Below are 20,088 nucleotides of genomic sequence, written 5' to 3'. Positions count from 1 at the left end.
ATTTTTTGTTATCCTATCCAATTTTGCTTTTCTACTTTTGCTTTACTTTGGATAACACCAACTTTTGAGATGAGAGAATTATTCAACACAGGAATTTACATTCATCCATATCTCAGAGAGCATCTATTACAAATTTTGGTTGAACTTTACTCAACCTTACAAAACCGATTTCTAAAGAGAGGATTGCTCCACTTATAAATATATGATTAGGTCATGTATTGTTCGATATTGTTCGATGTGAGAGTTGTTAACACACACCCCTCACGTTCAGAGCTGGACATCTGAAGTATGGAAATAAATAGTGTGTGGCCTGATAGCATGTAACACAACCGACTTTAAACGAAACTTTGATACCATATTAAGAATTGTGGTTGGACATAACTCAACCTTACAAAACCGACTTGTAAAAGGATGATTACTCTCTCTTATAAACATATGATCAGATCATATATTGTCTGATGCGAGGTTCGTTAACCGTATAAAATCTCCATTCGGGTACATCATTTTGCAAATTTGAATTAATTTTCTAAAATAAAACAACAATGTCTGCTAAACAAATAAATTCAATGCAGCACATCAATACCTCACTGTAAAATAGGCAACGCAGGCAACATTTGAAAGAATAAAACAATCAAACAAACATTTTCAAGATAGCATGGAATTAACACATTGTAACAACACATTCATATGATAGCAAGACAACATGAACAATAGACTAATATTTATGGTGTAAAAATGGTTATTGCAAACTCTACTGCAGAATAAAATGATCAAAAATAATCTCCTTATATTACCACAGAACTAACCAAAAGCTTCAAGTTCAACCACGATCATCCGTCTCTATTTCATCATTTTGACTACATTCTGTGTTCTTGGCGATCCCTTCACGTCTCCGTCCCTAGCATTCCCATTGGAACAATGCTTCTTCAAAACCGTCGAAACATCATCCGGGGAAGCTCCAGCAATCTTAAACCTTTCAACAGAAGCATCGAGTTTTCTCTTCCAATCTCTCATTCCCAATTTAAACTCCACTTGAGACCTTTCAAATAACATATTCCCCCAAAAAAGATTAATCTGGGATCTCATACCGCTTCCTTGCCCGCCAAGTTTCCCTTCTTCCAACCTCTCCCACATATCACTCGCAGCCATCATCTTCTCCTCCGCAACATCAAAAAGGCGCAGCGTCTCTTTACCTAAATCCATCTTATTCACCATACCAAATGACCAATGAAGCTTAGCCAATTCAAATTGTTGCTGTCCAATAGCCAATAACCCTTCGTAAAAATCAGGTTTAATCACCACCGCACGTTCGTACTTTTCTCGCGCTAAATAGTACTTTTCCTTGACAAAATCAAACTCTGATTCTTTCATTACCACAACCTCATTCTCATTCTCATCTAATTTAACAAACTTCCTAGCAGCGCACATGTCGACGTTTCCCCAATTGAAAAACGCCAAAGCAGCAACCTCTTGAAACTTAAACTCAGCTTTGTAAAACAAATCTTGAGCTTCATCAAAGGTCACTATATCTTCAAGTGCCTCTGAGCAAAACTCCGTTCCTAACTCGCGGAAATCAATAGATTGACTGGCGCCAACATGCGAGCTAAATAACTGAGCGAATTCGTATAACCAATCATCAACTTCTACATTCTCTGCTACTTTCTTGCATTCAGTAGTGGCCTTTTTCTCATCCAAAACACAATCTATATGTTTTCTTGTTCTTCTCCTTCTTCTAACACCCATGGTTCCTGTTCGGGACTAACTTCGATGATATTTAGTTTCAGAATTCCAATTGAAAAGGTTTTATCAACGGTAGATTCGGCTAATCTGAGTTCTTCTGTGGAGGTTATAGTAACCAAATCACCGTCGTTATCTTTGTACTTTATCAAAACTGAATTCGACATTGGAAATTTCTTCTTCACTAAATCTCTTAATTCTCTGAAGCTGCAATTTATTGGCATTTGTGCTAGCCTTATGTCATGATCATAAGCAAGCTTCAACTGTCTGGACGCAGCCGTGACATGTTCATTTAAGGAATCAGGCTCGGGCTTGGACTCAGGCTTGAGAGGCGAATTCTGGTCGGGCTTCTTTGGGCTTGGGCGAGGATCAAACGCCGTGGATCTCGGTGACGATGGAGAATTCGGTTGTGAACCGGAATTCGGGGATCCAACTTTATCTTTTTTTCTTCTGCCACCGGATTTCCTCATTGTTCAAGTTTTCTGTTATCGCATGCACGTAAAATTGGGGATGTATTCGATTTAAAAATAACAAAAAGCGCAGAAATGAATATCGATATCGAAATCAATGCTGGAAATGAAGGTGATTCCAATGAAGGAGAAGAATGCATTCGAGAGGGAAACTTACCTTTGGATGCAGAGATCCTCGTTTTTTCACATGCTATTTCTGGTGGTCGTATGCAGAAATTTGCAATTGATAGGATCATCTCTATTGATTACTACTACTAATAATCTCTCTTAACTTTTTTTAGGCAAGTTTGCACAATGAAATAGTAATACTTATTTTGTTAATTTCATATTTTATTTAATATTTAAAGACTTTTATTTTTTAACTTATTCGTGTTTTTTTTATTGAAAAAATTATGGAAAATATAAAGTATATGATGAAACTTAGGATAAAAAAACCTATGTATGTTTTAAAATATATTAGAGTTAATAGTGTTGGTTGTTATATTTAGTTATAAGTAGTAGTTGTTAGTTAGTTTTGTTATAAACTACTTAAGATCTGCTAATTGGTCATGATCATTAGATAAAATGTATTATAAATTTACTGCAATCAAATATCTTATGATTGAATTAATACTAAACCATCTAATCATATTAATTTATTTCTCTCTTTTTGAACTCAATCATGCTTTTTGACATAGAAGGATTTCAAATTCAAGATCAAATAATAGTCTGATCATACATATGATTCCTTCCTTTCAAACCATCCTTTTGTTATAAATATTTTCAACAACAAAAAAAACTTCTTGTCGATGCTTTCAGGAAAATAAAGATGTAACTGATTTCTTGTATATTTATGCTAGAAGTTTCAAGAAAAAATGTTCTTGAAAAATATATTTATCTTTGAAGTAACAAATACAAATATAGTCACTGTTGCTTTAATTTAAAGCATATACATAATCCAATAAAAGTTGAAAAAATTGCTTTTACACCCTCACTTTGGAGGAATTTCATCCAAATTTCAACTATTTACTAATCTCTAAAATTCTAACCATAATTATTTCTATATCTTTAAAAGTATAGAGGAATCTGCCTCGTATCCTTTTTGTTTTCATCGTTTTATGAATGAATGTATTACGTATTGTACTGCGTATCTTACTTCACCTTAGCCGCCGGATTAGAAGTAACAGATTTCTTTATACAGTCAACAATTCCTTCACAGCCTGCATCAAGTGTACAGACTGATTCATCATCCTCCGCATATGAATGAGGCGACCTGAGGTTTCCATCAGTTTGACAAGCCCTCATTGTCTTACAATGTTCAGCTTCATCATCTCGGATATTTAAAAATACGTCGTACAGATTTTCTAGAGGGGAAATAGAAATAACCAACGTGAGAAATTTTACTTAGTTGAACATTTGAGTGATTAGGTTTCAAGACATACCTAATCACTCGAATGAATGTAATGAATGTCAGACTAGGTTTCAAGACATACCTATCGTAGGCCTTCTAGTATTAGGAAGTCTGGAAGTTTGAAATTCATCTGAAAAAAATTATATTGGAAGTGTGAAATTTCAGTTTTTTTGCCTTCTAGTAAACAAATTTAGGTCAAAAACAGTGAAGAGCTTACCAAATAAATACAAGTCATCTCCTGTATAATAATTCACAGCTACCTCAGGAGCCGGCATTTTTTTCAATTCCTCTATAAAAAATTTACCAAATCATGTTAGTTATTGAATCATGTAGGACAAGAACACAGCATAATGAACCATGAGTGTAACCACTTTTGGAACCTTCATTGATTAAATTTATTAATATATGAGGACCATTAATCTGCTTTCTTTTATTTTCTGTTATTGACAAAAGAATGCCAAAACAGAACAAGATAGTTTAAAACAAAACACAATAAAAAAACCAATTCTCTACACAGCTTGAATAATCTTGGCTTGTCAATTTTCAAGATATACTCAGCTAACAGCTCACCCACAGCTGACTTCATACCAAATAAATCATGATTCATGAGCATTATTAAGTATAATCTTATGATTTTCTGGAACACACTTAATTTTGAAAACATAAACCAAAGCTATGAACTGTTAAAATGTACAATTAAAATCTTAAAAATTCAGAGAAGAAAAGAAAGAACATTGAAATTACCTCCTTGTTCCTTAATAAATTTGTCATAAGTTTCAAATGCATGATTCTCTACACATTCAGAAAAGTGATCTGCACTAGCAATAAATCATAAACACATATCAGAAATTGAAGAAGCAAGCAGACAGGTATGGAATGCTAGAATGTGTAATACAAGTCAAACATGGTACTTTTGATGATTTAGCAAAAGCAAACTAGGTCAGTTTGTTCCTTCTAGCTTGATTGGGCTGATAAATAAGCTTTAATTTAGTCGCTTTAAGTACATATTGCTTGAACTCAATTGTTTTCTTTATTTTTTATCAGTTATGTACATGCTAAAGCAAATACCATCTGGTCTTTTCAAAACTTGCCATATGCACGAGACTTCGCGACATTAAATTTTCATGATAATCCAACCAACAAATTGAAAGATGTAGCAGGGATTGTAATGAAACAAAAATTAAGTACATAATACTTACATGCCATTCTTGGGCTTATTGCATACATTAAAGCTGTCATGAAATAATAAAATATTGCAATATGTTGAGCAAGAAACCGGTCAAACCACCAAGCATTCCCTCCAAGTTCCTGCAACATAGACCCAAGCTTATTGCACGCAATAGAGTATGTGAATATTAGAGTTCACATGCATGATATTTCATACTGCAGAACCTGAGAAATACGATTGTATAATTATTTCCCTATACTACAAATCTGAATGTAGTTAGTGAAAGAGATATCCTAATTTTCTGTCTGCTATCAGTGAAGTCTTATAATTCAAATTCACAGCATTTTCAACTACAGGCCCTTCAAAAAATCGCATGGATAAAGAACTACTAAGATTTTATGGAATGACATGTTTTCCGGACTAACCAACAAGATATCAGTTGCATTAAAGGGAAAAAAGTTATCAAAAATCTTACTTCCATGATGAGCAAATGATGCATTTCATTCCAGCTCTCGGCAAAATGCACTTTCAGATAATCCGCCCGTCTCCACCAGCCAAAACTCTCATACATATGAAGAATTGACATAAAGGCTGCCACATATATATAACAAAAGTTAATATTTATGCTGAAAAGTTGCAATCACACTGCACAGTGACTCCCTACATTTACAGGTAATCAAATAAAATAAAGTATGATATTTTAAATTAGTATAATAATTTTCATGTATTGCTAAGGAATTTCTAATTCACTATATTATGATGAATTTTAGGGTAAAAACTAACAGCTGGTATGCAGGTCCCTTTCTATTATGATATAAAAACAAAAAAGGGAGTAATTGTGTGTATCTAAACACAACTCACTATGTGCATAGTAAATGTTCGACATTAACTTAGCAATTAAGAAATCCTTAATAACAAAGTATAAAATTTCTGAATAACCAATAAATTATACAAGATGGGTTGGAAGCTCCACCATCCCACACCAGATGTCTGGCCAGACCATGTTAGATGAGACCAACATACACAAACATAGCATCAAACTTCAAAACTGATGGAAAAACTCACAAACCACAACGCATGTTCACCATCAACACATAAAAAGAGCATATTTCAAAACCAATAGACAAATTGAGAAGGCACAAATTTACTACAGAGCGAAGAATGAAGAAACTAGGTTCCTCTCATTGGAAGTGGAATTAGTGTGGTAGAGCCAATTTTGTTAAATACCTGCTACAACGGCACTATAACATAGCAAAATTTGGACAAACTACTATTGTTTCCTAATACACTATTTAGTAAAATGTAATCGAATAGCCACTGTATCAGCACTATAGCACTATTGCATAATGGCTTTTTAACAATACGCAATTTTAACAATCCACTATTTTTTGCTATCCACGATTGACAACATTAGGTAGAGCTAGGTTTAAGCTCATAAGGGTTGGGTTCATTCACCTTGGCCTGTCGGATTCATGTCCATAGTCATAAGCTCATACGATTCTACAGAGAGTTTGACAGTCCTATAATGATAACATTTCAAAGCCATAAAACAGCACTTACCAAAATAAGGAACTCTAGCAATAGTCTCAAGCACAAAAAACCTTGCATAATTCCTATCACGATAAAGAACATCAAGTATCTTAATGACAGAGTCCTGAAATTATGAATTGAAGCTGAAAATGAGATCCTTCATTTCACAAACTACAGGTGAATGATAAAGTGAAAATCAGATAAAAACAATTACCGTGAGAAAGATATTGACTGATTGTTCAACCTTGATAACCCCTTTTTCCCAAGCACTAGGAGATGAAACACTATCATTACTAGCGCTACTACCAGTAGCTGAATCTAAAGGAGAGTTTGTTTTAGAAGGAAAAGAATCTTGCAGAATAACTTTATCCTCTTTATCTTGCAACAGAGAAGCACGAATCCTGAATCAAATGAAATCGTTAAACAAAATCGATAAGAGAATATGATGATAGATGAACGTTACGTTGAGAGATTACTACAATTTTACAAACCTGGAAAACGATGGACGAAATGAAAGAGGACGGAATTGGGAGGTAAGTGGTTTGTTGAGATGTGTGGTTGGAAAGAGGGGAGAAGAGAGCATCGCCGCCGCCATTGGTGGTGGTGGAGATGGAGGTGAGTGTTGGTTTGGGATATTATTTAAGTGGAAAAGGGAAAAGGGGAGGTTGGTTTTAGTGGTGTATTCAAGCTGTTTGTCGTTTGGCGGGTTTTATTATAAATCGGCATTTTTGGCTGTTCCGGCAACTACAGAGACTATAGCCCGGGGTGACGTATGGGCATATTCTGTGTGATATTTGTGCTAGGTGTGGTATGGTAGTAGATTTTTAGGAGGAAGATATTTGTGCTAGGTGGAAGAATTTTATTTGTTTGGGTGATTTGTGTGAGTGGTAAGATATTCACATACTTATTGTTTAAAAGTAACAACAATGATTAGTTTTTTTAACAGGTAAAAAATTTAAAAAAATGACACTAAAAAAGAAATGGAGTAGTAGAATTTTATAACGGAAAATTCATATTTTACCTATCATAAAAAAAATTGAGGGTCTGTTTAGTAAAAATAGCAATTGACTGCAGATAGTTTATATTTATGGTTGTTGGTTGATAACTGATAAGTTAGCAAATAGTTTATAATTTATGGTTGATGGATGATGACTGGTAGCTTATAATTTATAGATGATGATTGAGAATGATATTTGATAAGCAAATTGAACTGTATAATAAAATTAGCAGTTCAACTAACTGATAAATGTAAAATGACATAAAAGATACTGCCTCTGTCCCAAATAATAAGTCATTTTGCCAAAAATATTTGTGTCAAATTATAGGTCACTTTACAATCCCTCTTCTATTTATTTCTCTTTTTTCTTTCGATTCTTTTAATTTTGCTTTTCAATATAATTATAGAAGGGTATTTTTGTAAAGTCTTACATCTTTTCACTTTCTCTAAAGTAATAATTGTGTTTTTTTAATTCCCTTAAAATGCCTAAAATGTCTTATAATTTAGGACGATGTAGTATTTATTATATAATTATTTTATTTTAAATTAAAATAAATTATAAAGGATAAAAGTGAATTTTAGTTAAAATAATAAAAAGAAAAAAGAAAAAAATAATGAAAAGTTATAAGCTATAAGTTAAAATGCTATTTGAAATAACGTTTGTGATATAAGTTAGTAAAATAAGTTATAAGCTTCGGATGAAAAGATTGTAGCTAAAACATGTTTAAATTGTCATATAAGCTTATAAGTTATAAGCTATAAAATCAAAAATGTGTCTTATCTTAAAGAATCTGAATAAAATTATTTATATATGACTTAAAAATCTTACAAAAAAATTTAATTAATTCAATAAATAATTAAATAGAATTAAATTAAATGACATTATGTGATTCAATAATTAAATAGAATTAAATTAAATGGCATTATGTGATTCATTAGCGTCACGTTACCTAACTTTTGAAAATGGATAAAGAAGCTGGCTAAAAAATTATATAGAATTATAAAAAGTTCATATAGAATAGTAAAATTGTTATTGCTTTAAAATTAAAGCTAAAAAAGTTCTTTAAAATTGTTACTCCTTTTTTGACATTAAAGCTAATCATTCTTTAAAGTTATTCATGTAATAAATTTTTGTATAGGAAAAAAAAAAAAACACACATATATATATATATATATATATATATATATATATATATATATATATATATATATATAGGGGACGACTCAGGTGAGAACACTTGGTTATTATGAGAAATGAGAACAATGAATCTCGACCATTAAATTTGATTTTGTTGATTTTAATGGACTAGATTGATTTCTCTTTCTATTTTGATTTAAAATAAATATCAAGGATTATAGAAAGAGAAATCAATCTAGTCCCATTAAAATCAACAAAATCAAAATTTAATGGTCGTGATTCATTGTTCTCATTTCTCATAATAACCAAGTGTTCTCACTTGAGTCGTCCCCTATATATATATATATATATATATATATATATATATATATATATATATATATATATATATATATATATATATATATATATATATATATATATATATATATATATATGCAAGGCGGGCTACCGCACAGGGCCTCAAATTTTTCAAACTTAACATGTGGCTAGATAGCGCCTCATAAAATATTTATATTGGTTAAACTATGGTCAAATAGGGCCTCTATTTGTTTTTTTCATGATTAAACTACGATTAATCTACACAGGGCCTCCGAAAAAGTTGAGACGGCTCTGGTCTTTAATATAAAAAAAAATTATTTTTTAAGTTTACTGAAGATTCAATATATTTAGATTATATACATATGTCAAAAAAGTTAATCATTATTGTTGTTACTTTTTTTAGGTTTATTGAAGATTCAATGTATTTAGATTACATACAATCGAAAGACATTAATCTTCAATAAATCTAAAAAATAAACTTTTTCTTATATTAAAGATCAGAGGTATTAAGTGTTTACTATACCAAAAATTATTACATGAATAATGAGTTGTTATAAACACATTCAACTAAAAGTGCAATTTACATTGGTTGAAAAAAGCATCCAAACAGGTCTTTTTGTGAAGACTCCTTTTAAAAAATTTCATAAATTATTAGTATTCTTTTCTTTTTAAATTATATTTTTGCGAAGACTCCTTTTAATTAAGTTCATAAATTTCTTTATTATGACTTATGATATCCTTAAAACTTGCATGTCTAGAAATATCTGTATAATTTGTAGTTTTTTTTTTTTTAATTTGGACCCTCCTAAGTTTGATATGGACCTCTTTTGCATGTAACATGTTCCCCATTCTTCTTCATATGATTGTTATCTTTAGCATACCACTTAATCATAGACTTTGGTTTCATATAATGTCTCACTCTATGATTTTGAATTTTTTTTTTCAAGAATATTTTAAAATACATAAAAAAAAATCAAGTGTAGTACTATGAGTAATTTGTTTCTCAACAACAACAACAACAACAATAAAATAAGAAAAAAAGCATAAATTTGTTATAAACATAATAGTAAGTTGTTCCTTGTTGTCCATATGCTCCAGAGTAACAACCTTTCCTTCAACAAAATTCTTGATTATTGGATTATAACTATCAATGTTTTTTTCCCAGCCATGTTGAATGAGATATCTGATAACATTCAGATCCTCACAATGTAATGTCATAAAAATCATGTCTGACATTGTAATCCTTCAACATCTGTTTCATCCATATCAGTTCAGAGAAACTTTCTCTTATTTTCCTAAATTCATCTTCAGCAGTACACCAAAAAGCACATACATTGTTTCTTATTGATCCAGAAAAACAGACAGTTTCTCAAGGTAAAACATCCATCAACATTTGATACTTTCTCATTGAATTCAGTGATGTCCCCCTTCATTACGGTGTCTTGTAAGCAATTCCTTGGATTGGTTTATCTGTTCTTTAGTAGGGAGACATTTGCTGGATTAAGAACTTACTGATTCAGTGCTTATGAATTCACAAATTTCCTCCCTCACTACTTCACTAGTCTGCACACAAGATGTTCCAACATTTTCTTTGACATTCATCTTCTCTTCAGTAATAGAATCATCAATCACCACACTGATAAGTTCCATTGTAACTCTAGTTCTAGAGTGAAATACTCTATAATCTTTACTGTGTGAAAAGTAACCCAGGAATATCCTTTCATCTTTTATGGAGTCTTTGTTAGTCAAGATATAACATTTACTTCCAAAGATATGAAAAACATTTGATTAGGGGCTTCCTTCCTTTCCATAACTCATAGAGAGTGGTTGAAGTACCTCCTCTCAAGGTGACCCTGTTATGAATATAGCATGCAATATTCATAGCTTCAGGCAAAAATTCCAGTGGCAAATGCTTAGCATGAAGCATGACTCTAGCTTATTCTTGTATAGCTATAGTATTTTGCTAAACAATTCCATCTTGCTGAGAAGAGAATTCATGACTAATACATTCATAATCGCAAAATTCAGATAATTTTGCATCCTCAAACTCTTTGTCATGGTCACTTCTAACTTTTACAATCACATCATTATTCTCCTCTTGAATACTTTGACACAAATCTTTGAAGACTTCAAAGGTGTCTGATTTTTCTTTAAGAAATATCATCCATGTATACTCAGAAAAATCACCTATAATCACATAGACATACCTCTTTCCACCCAAGCTTTCTATCTGCATCAGTCACATTAAGTCCATATGAAGAAGTTTCAACACTTCGGAAGTAGTCTTATGTTGCAACAATGGGTGTGACTTCATGGTTTGCTTCTTAATTTCACACTCATCACGTACTTTCCCTTCTCAAATCTTAAGCCCTAGCATTCCTCTAATGGCTTTTCCATATATGATTTCCTTCATTCTTTTGTGCTGAAGGTGTCCAAGTTTCTGGTGCTATAACTTCACTTCATCCTCGTTGGTTGTTGAACATGTGGAAGAGTAAGCAATTATTTGAGATTCCCACAAGTAACAATTGTCTTTAGATCTTATGCCCTTCATAAGGACAACATATTTCTCATCTTTGACTAAGCATTCTAATTTGGAGAAATTGACCAACAACCCTTGATCACATAGATGACTAATGCTAATAAGATTAACAGATAGTCCTTTCACAAGAAGTACATCTTCTAAATTTGGAGAATCATCAAACATCAATTTTCCTACTCCTTTAAACCCATCACCAAATCTGACAGCACCTGTGGGGTGATATCTCATATCCACTAACAACTTCTGAAACCCCTGTCATATGTCTAGAACAACCACTATCAAAGTACCAGTCTTCTCTATTTGAAGCTCTCAAGGAGGTATGAGCTATAAGATTAACATCTCTTTCTTTAACACTTCTCTTTTTGCTAACTTGACTAGCCTTAGAATGAGCTGAATATTTTTTATCTCCAAACAATTTATAAGAGAAAGGCTTAATATGACCATACTCACACAACAATAATGACATCTCAAAGTTGAAGAATTGAAATTTGTTGGAGTTTCATTAAGTTTGCCAATATGTTGGAACATGTGGTTGGACATGTTGATCATTCTTTTATTTTTAGCACGAAAGAACTTTTCTATAGATCTTTTATTTTGTTGGTTATTAAATGAATGATTAACCTTTGTACCTTCAACTTCTTTCATTATATCAGCTCCATTTTTCATCTTTTTTAAAGAGTTTATCTAGTTGTCAAGCTTGAAATTTAAGAGAGTTACCTCACTTTGAAGATGAGAAACAGTACATAGAAGTTTCTTCTTTTCATTTTCCAATTCAGCTATGATCTTTCTCTATTCTTATCCTGTCTTGAGACTTTCTTCACACCTGTCACAAGTATTCTTGTATGACACATTCAGATCTTTATAGAGATCATTATCATCACAAGATTCTATTTCATCTACCCATCAACCATAAAGAGCCATCACGAGTTTAGCAGTCTCAGTTTGGACTCATCTTCTTACTCATCATCATCAGACTAAGTTACAATAAAGCCCTTTGTCTGCTTCTTGAGAAAAATGAGACATTCTGGTCTAATGTGTCTAAAATATTCACACTCATAATATTGAACACCTTTGCTTTGATTAGACTTCTCTTCAGGCCTGATATTATTCTAAGAATCATTATCATTCCTGATGTCAGATGAGATGTTCTTGAAATTTGGTCTTCCTCTTCTATCCATTATCTTCATAATTCTATTGAATTGATTCCCAAGTAACACAATGGTATTGGACAATCCTTCCTCTGTATCCAGATCACCTTGATGTGTTTTATCTTCAGCAATGGATACAAAAGTTATGCTCTTGTTCTTTTTCTCAAACTTGTCACTAATAGTCAATTCAAAAGCTTGTTGTGAGTCAACAAGTTCATCAACTCTCATTAGGCTGATGTCATGAGCTTCTTCAATGACTGTCACCTTTATGTCAAATTTTCTAGGTAAAGATCTAAGAATTTTTCTTACAAGCTTTTCTTCTGACATTTTTCTCCCAAGGCATTACTCATTATTTGTTTCACAAACCCTTTTAATCAGAATCCCCAGAAACCCTAAAGCAAATAATACACGAATATGCTAAAATGGAATGTAAAAAACATACCGAGGTCACAATTCTTCAACGAAATGCAGTGATTCTTTAATGAGATGCAGAGATTCTTTAATGGTGGTTCACGGTTAGGGAAAATCTTGAGGTGTATAACCAAAATGAGTTTTTAAATATAATAAGTGAAATAATATGATGTGGCATTAGTATGTATACTTCGCATTTAAAAAAATGAAGAAAAAAATTACACGATGCATGCCACATATGCTAAGGGCGTGTGCCATTTTACCACAAGGTTAATCTAAACAGAATCTTCTAATGGCAAGGTTACTTTTACAACAACAAAAAATTTACAGGGGGCAAACCAAATATGGCTCATATGGAAAGGAGCAAAAATGGTAATAACCCATAATTTTATAAGATCCTCATGGTGAGCGCCATTGTACTAGTAAAAAAATACAGGTGTGCATGTTACTGTCATACCCCAATTTTTGACCTAAGATACCACCTCATATCATTGCATATGCATCATTTGCATCCCTAACAAATTGCATAGCTTGTGTTTGCTACTTGTGACTCAGCAGGATTTAATCAGGAAATCACTCATCAGTACAAGTAACAATCAATTAGGGTTTTGTTCCCCCTTCATCTCAAATGAATCATCTTCATCAACAATCAACATTTGGTCCTCAGAGATTCATTTCAACAAGCTCAAAGGCTCTGAATCGACTGAATTAGGGTTTTGACTGAAGATAGCACACTCCTGACTTTTGCTCAGGATTTGACCTAATGACTTGGGACATGACCTCAAGACCCCAAGTACATCATTTTGACCTAATCCATTGACTCAAGACATCTCCTACACAAGGATTGATCAACAGTGAAATTTCAAATCATCAGATTAGGGTTTTGAACTATTAGGGACTAAAATCAGGGATCACATTTAGGAAACCCTAAAAATCCCCAGGGAGTCAATCAAAGGTTTCAATCATCCTCAAATAATCCCTATGACAATATCCAATGGAAATTGCATCTCAATTCAAGATCCACAGTCATCAATTTTATCAGGTCGACAATTAGGGTTTTTGACCTAATTCACTGAACAACTGACCTTTTAATCAGGACATGGTGTCACAACTCAAACCATGGCTCAATATTCTCTAATGCTTCAATATGATCCATTCATACCATTCATTTGGTGAGGATAGCTTGGTTCATTTGAAATCTCCAGAAACGCGATTCGTTTGAAAAAGTCAACTGTGCAAGATCACCATTGACTTTTGGAGAATTTTGGTCAACCATGACTTTTGAAGTTTTTAATCATCAATGTATGATATATGAAGTCATTTGATCAAGAAAAATCAAGAAAATCAATCAAGAATCAAAAAGTCAAAAGTTTGACTTTCCATACTTAGAAAAATTTCTAAGTGTTTTTCATGGTTTTTTTTCAAACTTTGGAAGGGAATAACTCAAAATTTCACCTACAAACTGAAAAAAACTTCCAACATTGAAGTTGTATATTTTGATCCAATGAACAACTTTGTCACATATAATTTTTTTCCAAAAGATCAACCATTTAAGAGATATGGAGCTTCAAAGTTGGTATCTTTTGAAAATTTCACTTAAGACTTCATTTTCTTCAAAGTTCATGGATCTTTTTCACCCATTTCCTTAAAGGTCTTGAAGAAACTTTCAACTAGGGTTTTGAAGTGTGTAATATGAGCTTTCCAAAATGACCAAGAGCATGAAAAAATATGGAGTGTAGCCATGGTTTTGAATTTTGACATTAGTGATCATTTTCACTTGGATTTGCACCATTTTTCACTAAGTTTCAAGACTACATGACCTATAATCCAAGCAATGATGCATAGAAGCAATAATTGAATGATATTTTCTGATTTGAAGATCAGAATGGAAGAGGATAAGAAGCTAGAGAAATAACCATGGTTAAGTCACTTTTAACCATTTGCATTTAATGTGAAAGATTCCATTTTATCTCTTAAGCCAAATCATCACTTCTTGATCAACTTGCAAGAGCTTTGCATTCAGAATCCTTGGCCTATAAATAGAGGTTCAAATCATCTTCAAACTCACACCAAAACCTCATAATCATAGGTTTTCTCTCTTCTTTCTTAAGTTACAAGTTTCATGAGTTTCAAAGAGGGAGAATTGCAATTTCCATTTCTTGCAATTTCTGAGCAAAGTGAGGGTTCTAACATCCCATAAACATCAAATGTGATGTGTTTGATCCATCCACACACCCAAAAACACCTTAAAACTCAGAATCACCATCTCACCTCCATGTTTGCATAAAGTGAACCTTAACATGCCAATTCTCACATCAAGCCATATCTGCCCAAACTATCACTTCTAACACCCTCCATATACTTCATATGAATGATCCAAACACTCACATATGACCTGTAACCTCATAATCTTCAAATTCGATCCTCACTCCAAGCAACTGCAGATCGGGTCCCATGGCTATGCTCAGATGAATTCAGTTCACTCCAAGAATCCAAACATGTTCCATAATCATCATTGAAGCTATCCAGATCATTGCAAAGCATCTGTAACACCTCTACTGAAGAATTCAATCTCCACTTTGGCCGTTTTTGAAGGTAAGCCTCATGAACTTCAAACTCATACTTGCACGCATCATAAATGAAATGTGAGCATACCATCTTGTTTCTGCACCTATGAGGATCATTAACCCTCAATCAATTGCATCTTAACTTGCACATACACGATTTTAGAATGAATCATAGAATTAGGGTTCTTCGTGTTCATCAGAGAATTGACCCCCTTAGAGTGAAAATAAATGGAATTAAAGACCACCATCGTGATCCTTGTGAAAAAACGAGTGAATTAGACCCTTCACTTGATCAATTTGATCCAGTTTCCAGAATTTTCAAATTCAATTGGGATTCATGTTCTTGGCGCCATATTTTTGAAGCTGAATTTAGTAACTTGACTCAAAATATAACCTAATCCTTGCCTTTGATAATCAGACCACGCGCGTGGTCCAGTTGGTTATGTTTTTGAGTGGTGAGCGTGAGGTCGTGGGTTCAAACCCTTGTAGAGACAAAACCAATTTTTTAGTACCTATTTTCTTTCATTTTCTTCACAACTTCAATTAATTATTTAACTAACCAAATTAATTCATTTTTCATTCATTTTTTACACACCTCTTATTTAATATATATATTTTATGAATATCAAAAAAAATCACAAAAAAAGATTTATTTAATATGTTTTTAATTAGGTTTAAAATGATACATTTTAAATGTTTTTAAATACTTTAAATATTGTTTTTTCATTTAATTTTCAAACCTAATCACTTATAAATATTTTGTGATCAAACCCTAATCATTTAGGTGTTAATTAAGCATAATCTTTTTGTTTATCTTGATTAATTTGATTTCTTTCAATTTCAAATCGTTTTAAAACAAGCGATCGCAATTCTTTTCAAAAAAACGATAAACCATCTCTTTTTGATTTCAAAAGAAACTATTGATTAAATCTTTTTATTTGATCAATTGATTTTCAAAGAGATATGGGCCTCTCGAATATTAGAGAGTATAAGTCCCTTTCCTCTTTCTTTTCACAGTTTTTCTTTGTACAGAAAACTCTTTCAAAACAATACTTTTCAAACTGTTTTCAAAACGACGAAACGACGCGTTTGTAAATAAACAATCAACCATGTTTTATAAAATAAAACACGGGCCTCCACGTAGGTATAAGTCCCAAGCCCCTTTTGTACAGACCCATTCCAGTACATGAAATTAGGTATTTCATTGTACACACACATTTTTGTACATATCTCAATCTGTCTTTTTAACTTTGAATAACAAACCAAAAATGAAGGTTTTCTTTAAATCTTCCCAAAAAAATACCATGGGCCTCCAGGTAGGTATAAGTCCCAAGCCCTTTTGTAAATACCTGTTTACATAGCTTAAGTGGACCTCTCCCCGAGTATGAGTCCCGAGCCCTGTGTATACAAATGGATCATGCTTACAGGTATATTTCCTTCATAAACTCCATTATATACACATACTTTGTCATATATATGTGCTTGTTCATACTTGTTCATGTTTGTTCATACTTGTTCATGTTTTTTCATATGTGTGATATGTGTGCTTATTCAACTTAGTACAACACTAGGTTCCCCATAGCCTCCTATTGGGCTTCGTGCAAAGAATCTCCCTAGTTTAGGTTAGGACATAGAGTATGGTTTCCCGGTGAAATCGCTCTAAGAGCTCAAGCCAACTATACCATGCCTCCCCTTGGGCTTTGTACAAACGAGTGTCCCTCCCATAGCCTCCTCTTGGGCTTACAATGCAAGGACCCTGGATTGTCCCTCCCATAGCCTCCTCTTGGGCTTACAATGCAAGGACCCTTGGATAGCCTCCTCTTGGGCTTCGTACAAGGACCCACGGGCTTCTTATAAGCATCCCCAATATCCAAAACAAATACCCTAGGAGATTAGACATTTTTCATCTCTATGATAGGAGTATCTCTGTTATATCATCACAAACAATCAATCAATCAATCAATCAAACTTTTTTTGCCACAAGGCTGGCTAATCAATCAAACTGTTTTACCACCGTACTGGATGATTAATCAAAGTTTTTGTCACAAGGCTGACTTCATTGAAACTTTTGCCACAAGGCTGGCTGATTAATCAAAACTTTTTGTCACAAGGCTGACTTCATTGAAAGTTTTTGCCACAAGGCTGGTTAAACAACAAAAACATCTTTATCATTCTAAGCGCCATAAGTGGTACAGCCCAGGGCTTATAATGAAAAGATTTTCAAACAAAAATCAAACAGATGTATGTGATGATATAGATTAGATACATCGAACATTTAGATGACATTTGTCTCTTTTCCTTTGCTTCCACTAGCATAAGTGGGAACTACGATTGCTCTGACTTTCTCAACATCCCTTTGAGAATACGTAGGCACAAGGTCGATCCTTGGCGAGCAAAACAAAACAAAAAAAAACCATTCAAACCTTAGCACCCGTAGACCCCGAGCTACAGATGCTCTGATTCCCTCTAGGGGATATGTATGCAGAGGATCGCGATGATCTTTGCGAGCATAATCAAACAAACACCTTAGGTCCCACCTCTTTCTCACAAGAACCTCCACCACAACAAGAATGGAATAAACAAAACAAAGAAACCTATAGAGTACTATAGATACGTTGGGTGCTAATACCTTCCCTTCGTATAACCAACCCTCTTACCCGGAATCTCTCCCCCACTTTTTAGGTTATTGCAGCTTTTTTCCTTTTCCTACTTTGGAAACAATAAAAAGTTTGGTCGGTACAAAAGAAAAATCATTTTTTTTGAGCACTCGAGCCCAAAGAAGGCATCAGGTGTCTCATCCAGAAAAAAAGATAACGATTTTTCCCCGCGACACTTAGGTCGACCTAGCAGAGCTTGCAGAATTTTGCTCCCAGTTAGGTCGACCTGTTTAAGGAGTAGGTCGACCAGAATCCTCTTCAAATGCATTCTGGGGACATTTTCTCAGATTAGGTCGACCTAGTTGTTGTGTAGGTCGACCTAGCAGGCTGGTATGTAAATTTCATCAATTTAGGTCGACCTAGATGATGTGTGAGTCGACCTAGCAGAAGTATATGGATTTTTCTCCATTTTAGGTCGACCTGGGTTGACAGTAGGTCGACCTAACTGCTGGTTTTCTGCATTCTTCTTGTTCTGCTTGTGTTGAGTCGACCTATAAGCATAATAGATTAACCTGTACTATCATGAGTGATCAATGCTTGCTTTTCTTTGAGTTTTCTGCTTCCGCCTTGTTGTTTGAATGCTTATTTGAGTTTGCCATGAATCAAAAACATCTTTGAGTGTAATCTTGTATTCACAAAGGCGACGGAGAATTTTAGGTAACATGCACTCTGAGCTCTTACTTGTTCTTGATTCTTCTCCGTCCTCTAATTCCTTCGATCATCTTCTTCTTCTTTTTTATTTGTTAAACTCTAAGTTGTTGAGTTGTACTGCATAGTTGCTTGAGGTTTAGCTCAGTTGTTAGAGTTTTAGAGGTTGAAACTCTAGCAACTATAGTGATTAGAGCATATAGTGATGTTTGAGGAAGATGAAGGTGATGGTGAAGGTTGAAGGAGATTGAAAAACTGCGAGAGTGGTGAATGTGAGAGGGTGATGAAGAGAGGGAGAGAGAGAGAAGTGGATGGAGAGTGATGAATTAATTGGAGAGAATGATGAATATGATGAAAGGTGAAGGTGATGAATGAAGCGTGTGTGTGAAAAATGGAGGGAAGAGAGTTTATATAATGCTTAGGTTCGGATGAGTTTTGGCTTGGAGATAGGTTTTGGTGGTGATTAGGATCGGTTTTTGTTAGTTCTAGGCTTGGAGTTTGTTTGCTTGAACTCAGGTGGTTAACTCACTGAGTTAGTTGGTTAGAGTGCTGACTCAGTTAGTTATGAAGGCGAGAGGTTAGAGATTTTCTGTAGGATTCAATTATAGTTAGCTATTTTCTGTTATAAGTTTGTTAGTTGAGACTGTTATGGGTGTTTAGGGTTGGCTATAGGTGCAATGAGTGTTAGGGAAAGGTTAGTTTATGACTGTTTTGGCTTTGTTCTACTCTAAGTGAAGTGCTTGGGATGTGGACTGGTTAAATGGTGTGCAGTAGATCAAAATGATAGTTACGATTTATTGATGAGGTGGCAGTTGGTTGAGAGGTAATTAGAATTAGTTAGTATTTGGTTAAGAGGTTGACAGTTGGCTGGAAGTGTTTGTTCTAAGGAAGTTAGTTACAAAATTCTGTTAGGATTAGTGAACTAATTTTGTTATGGTTTTTGTGAATGAAATTGTAGGGCTGGTGTATGTACGGCTAGTAGTGAAACGGTTTCCCCATGGATCCGCATAATTGATGTAGTTATAGTGAGTTTGAGGAAGGGACCGGTTTGTGCAGGGTGATGTTCGTATGGCATAGCCTTGTTTCAGTTTAATTTGCAACAACCGGTTTTGGAGCAGTTTTTTCTTTGCTGCAGGATCTTTGGCATGAATGGTCAGTTTAGGAAGATATGAAGATTGTTTGTCATAGCTGCAGACTAGTTAGGAGAGGTTAATTAGTGTTACAGAATTGTTTAGAAATCGTGTTAGGAATTCTATTGTGAGGAGACGATTGTTAGCTAGTGCACTGGATTATTGAACCAATCTTATTAGTTTTTGGGGCAGGCGTGATCATGAGTATCACTACGGGTTTTTCTCTCGGATGGATGC

At 33.7% G+C, this 20,088-nt stretch overlaps 1 protein-coding gene and 1 pseudogene across 1 annotated transcript; both read right to left on the bottom strand.

Annotated features, from left to right (window-relative positions):
• Positions 1-558: 558 nt before the first annotated feature.
• LOC131617081 (protein CLMP1-like) lies at positions 559-2,515 on the bottom strand (annotated as a pseudogene).
• A 487-nt stretch (positions 2,516-3,002) lies between these two features.
• LOC131617080 (ubiquinol oxidase 4, chloroplastic/chromoplastic-like) lies at positions 3,003-7,153 on the bottom strand. Its single transcript, XM_058888460.1, has 9 exons — positions 6,787-7,153; positions 6,510-6,696; positions 6,326-6,419; positions 5,241-5,356; positions 4,797-4,905; positions 4,342-4,410; positions 3,815-3,886; positions 3,680-3,727; positions 3,003-3,550 (listed from the first exon to the last, which is right to left on the bottom strand). The coding sequence occupies exons 1-9, from the start codon at positions 6,888-6,890 to the stop codon at positions 3,339-3,341; spliced, it is 1,011 nt and encodes a 336-aa protein (XP_058744443.1). The 5' UTR covers positions 6,891-7,153; the 3' UTR covers positions 3,003-3,338.
• Positions 7,154-20,088: the final 12,935 nt, after the last annotated feature.

The sequence above is a fragment of the Vicia villosa genome, linkage group LG7 (assembly GCF_029867415.1).
Source record: "Vicia villosa cultivar HV-30 ecotype Madison, WI linkage group LG7, Vvil1.0, whole genome shotgun sequence".
Taxonomy (NCBI): domain Eukaryota; kingdom Viridiplantae; phylum Streptophyta; class Magnoliopsida; order Fabales; family Fabaceae; genus Vicia; species Vicia villosa.
Note: the sequence above shows the minus strand (reverse complement) of the source record. Positions and strands in the feature narration are given on the sequence as shown.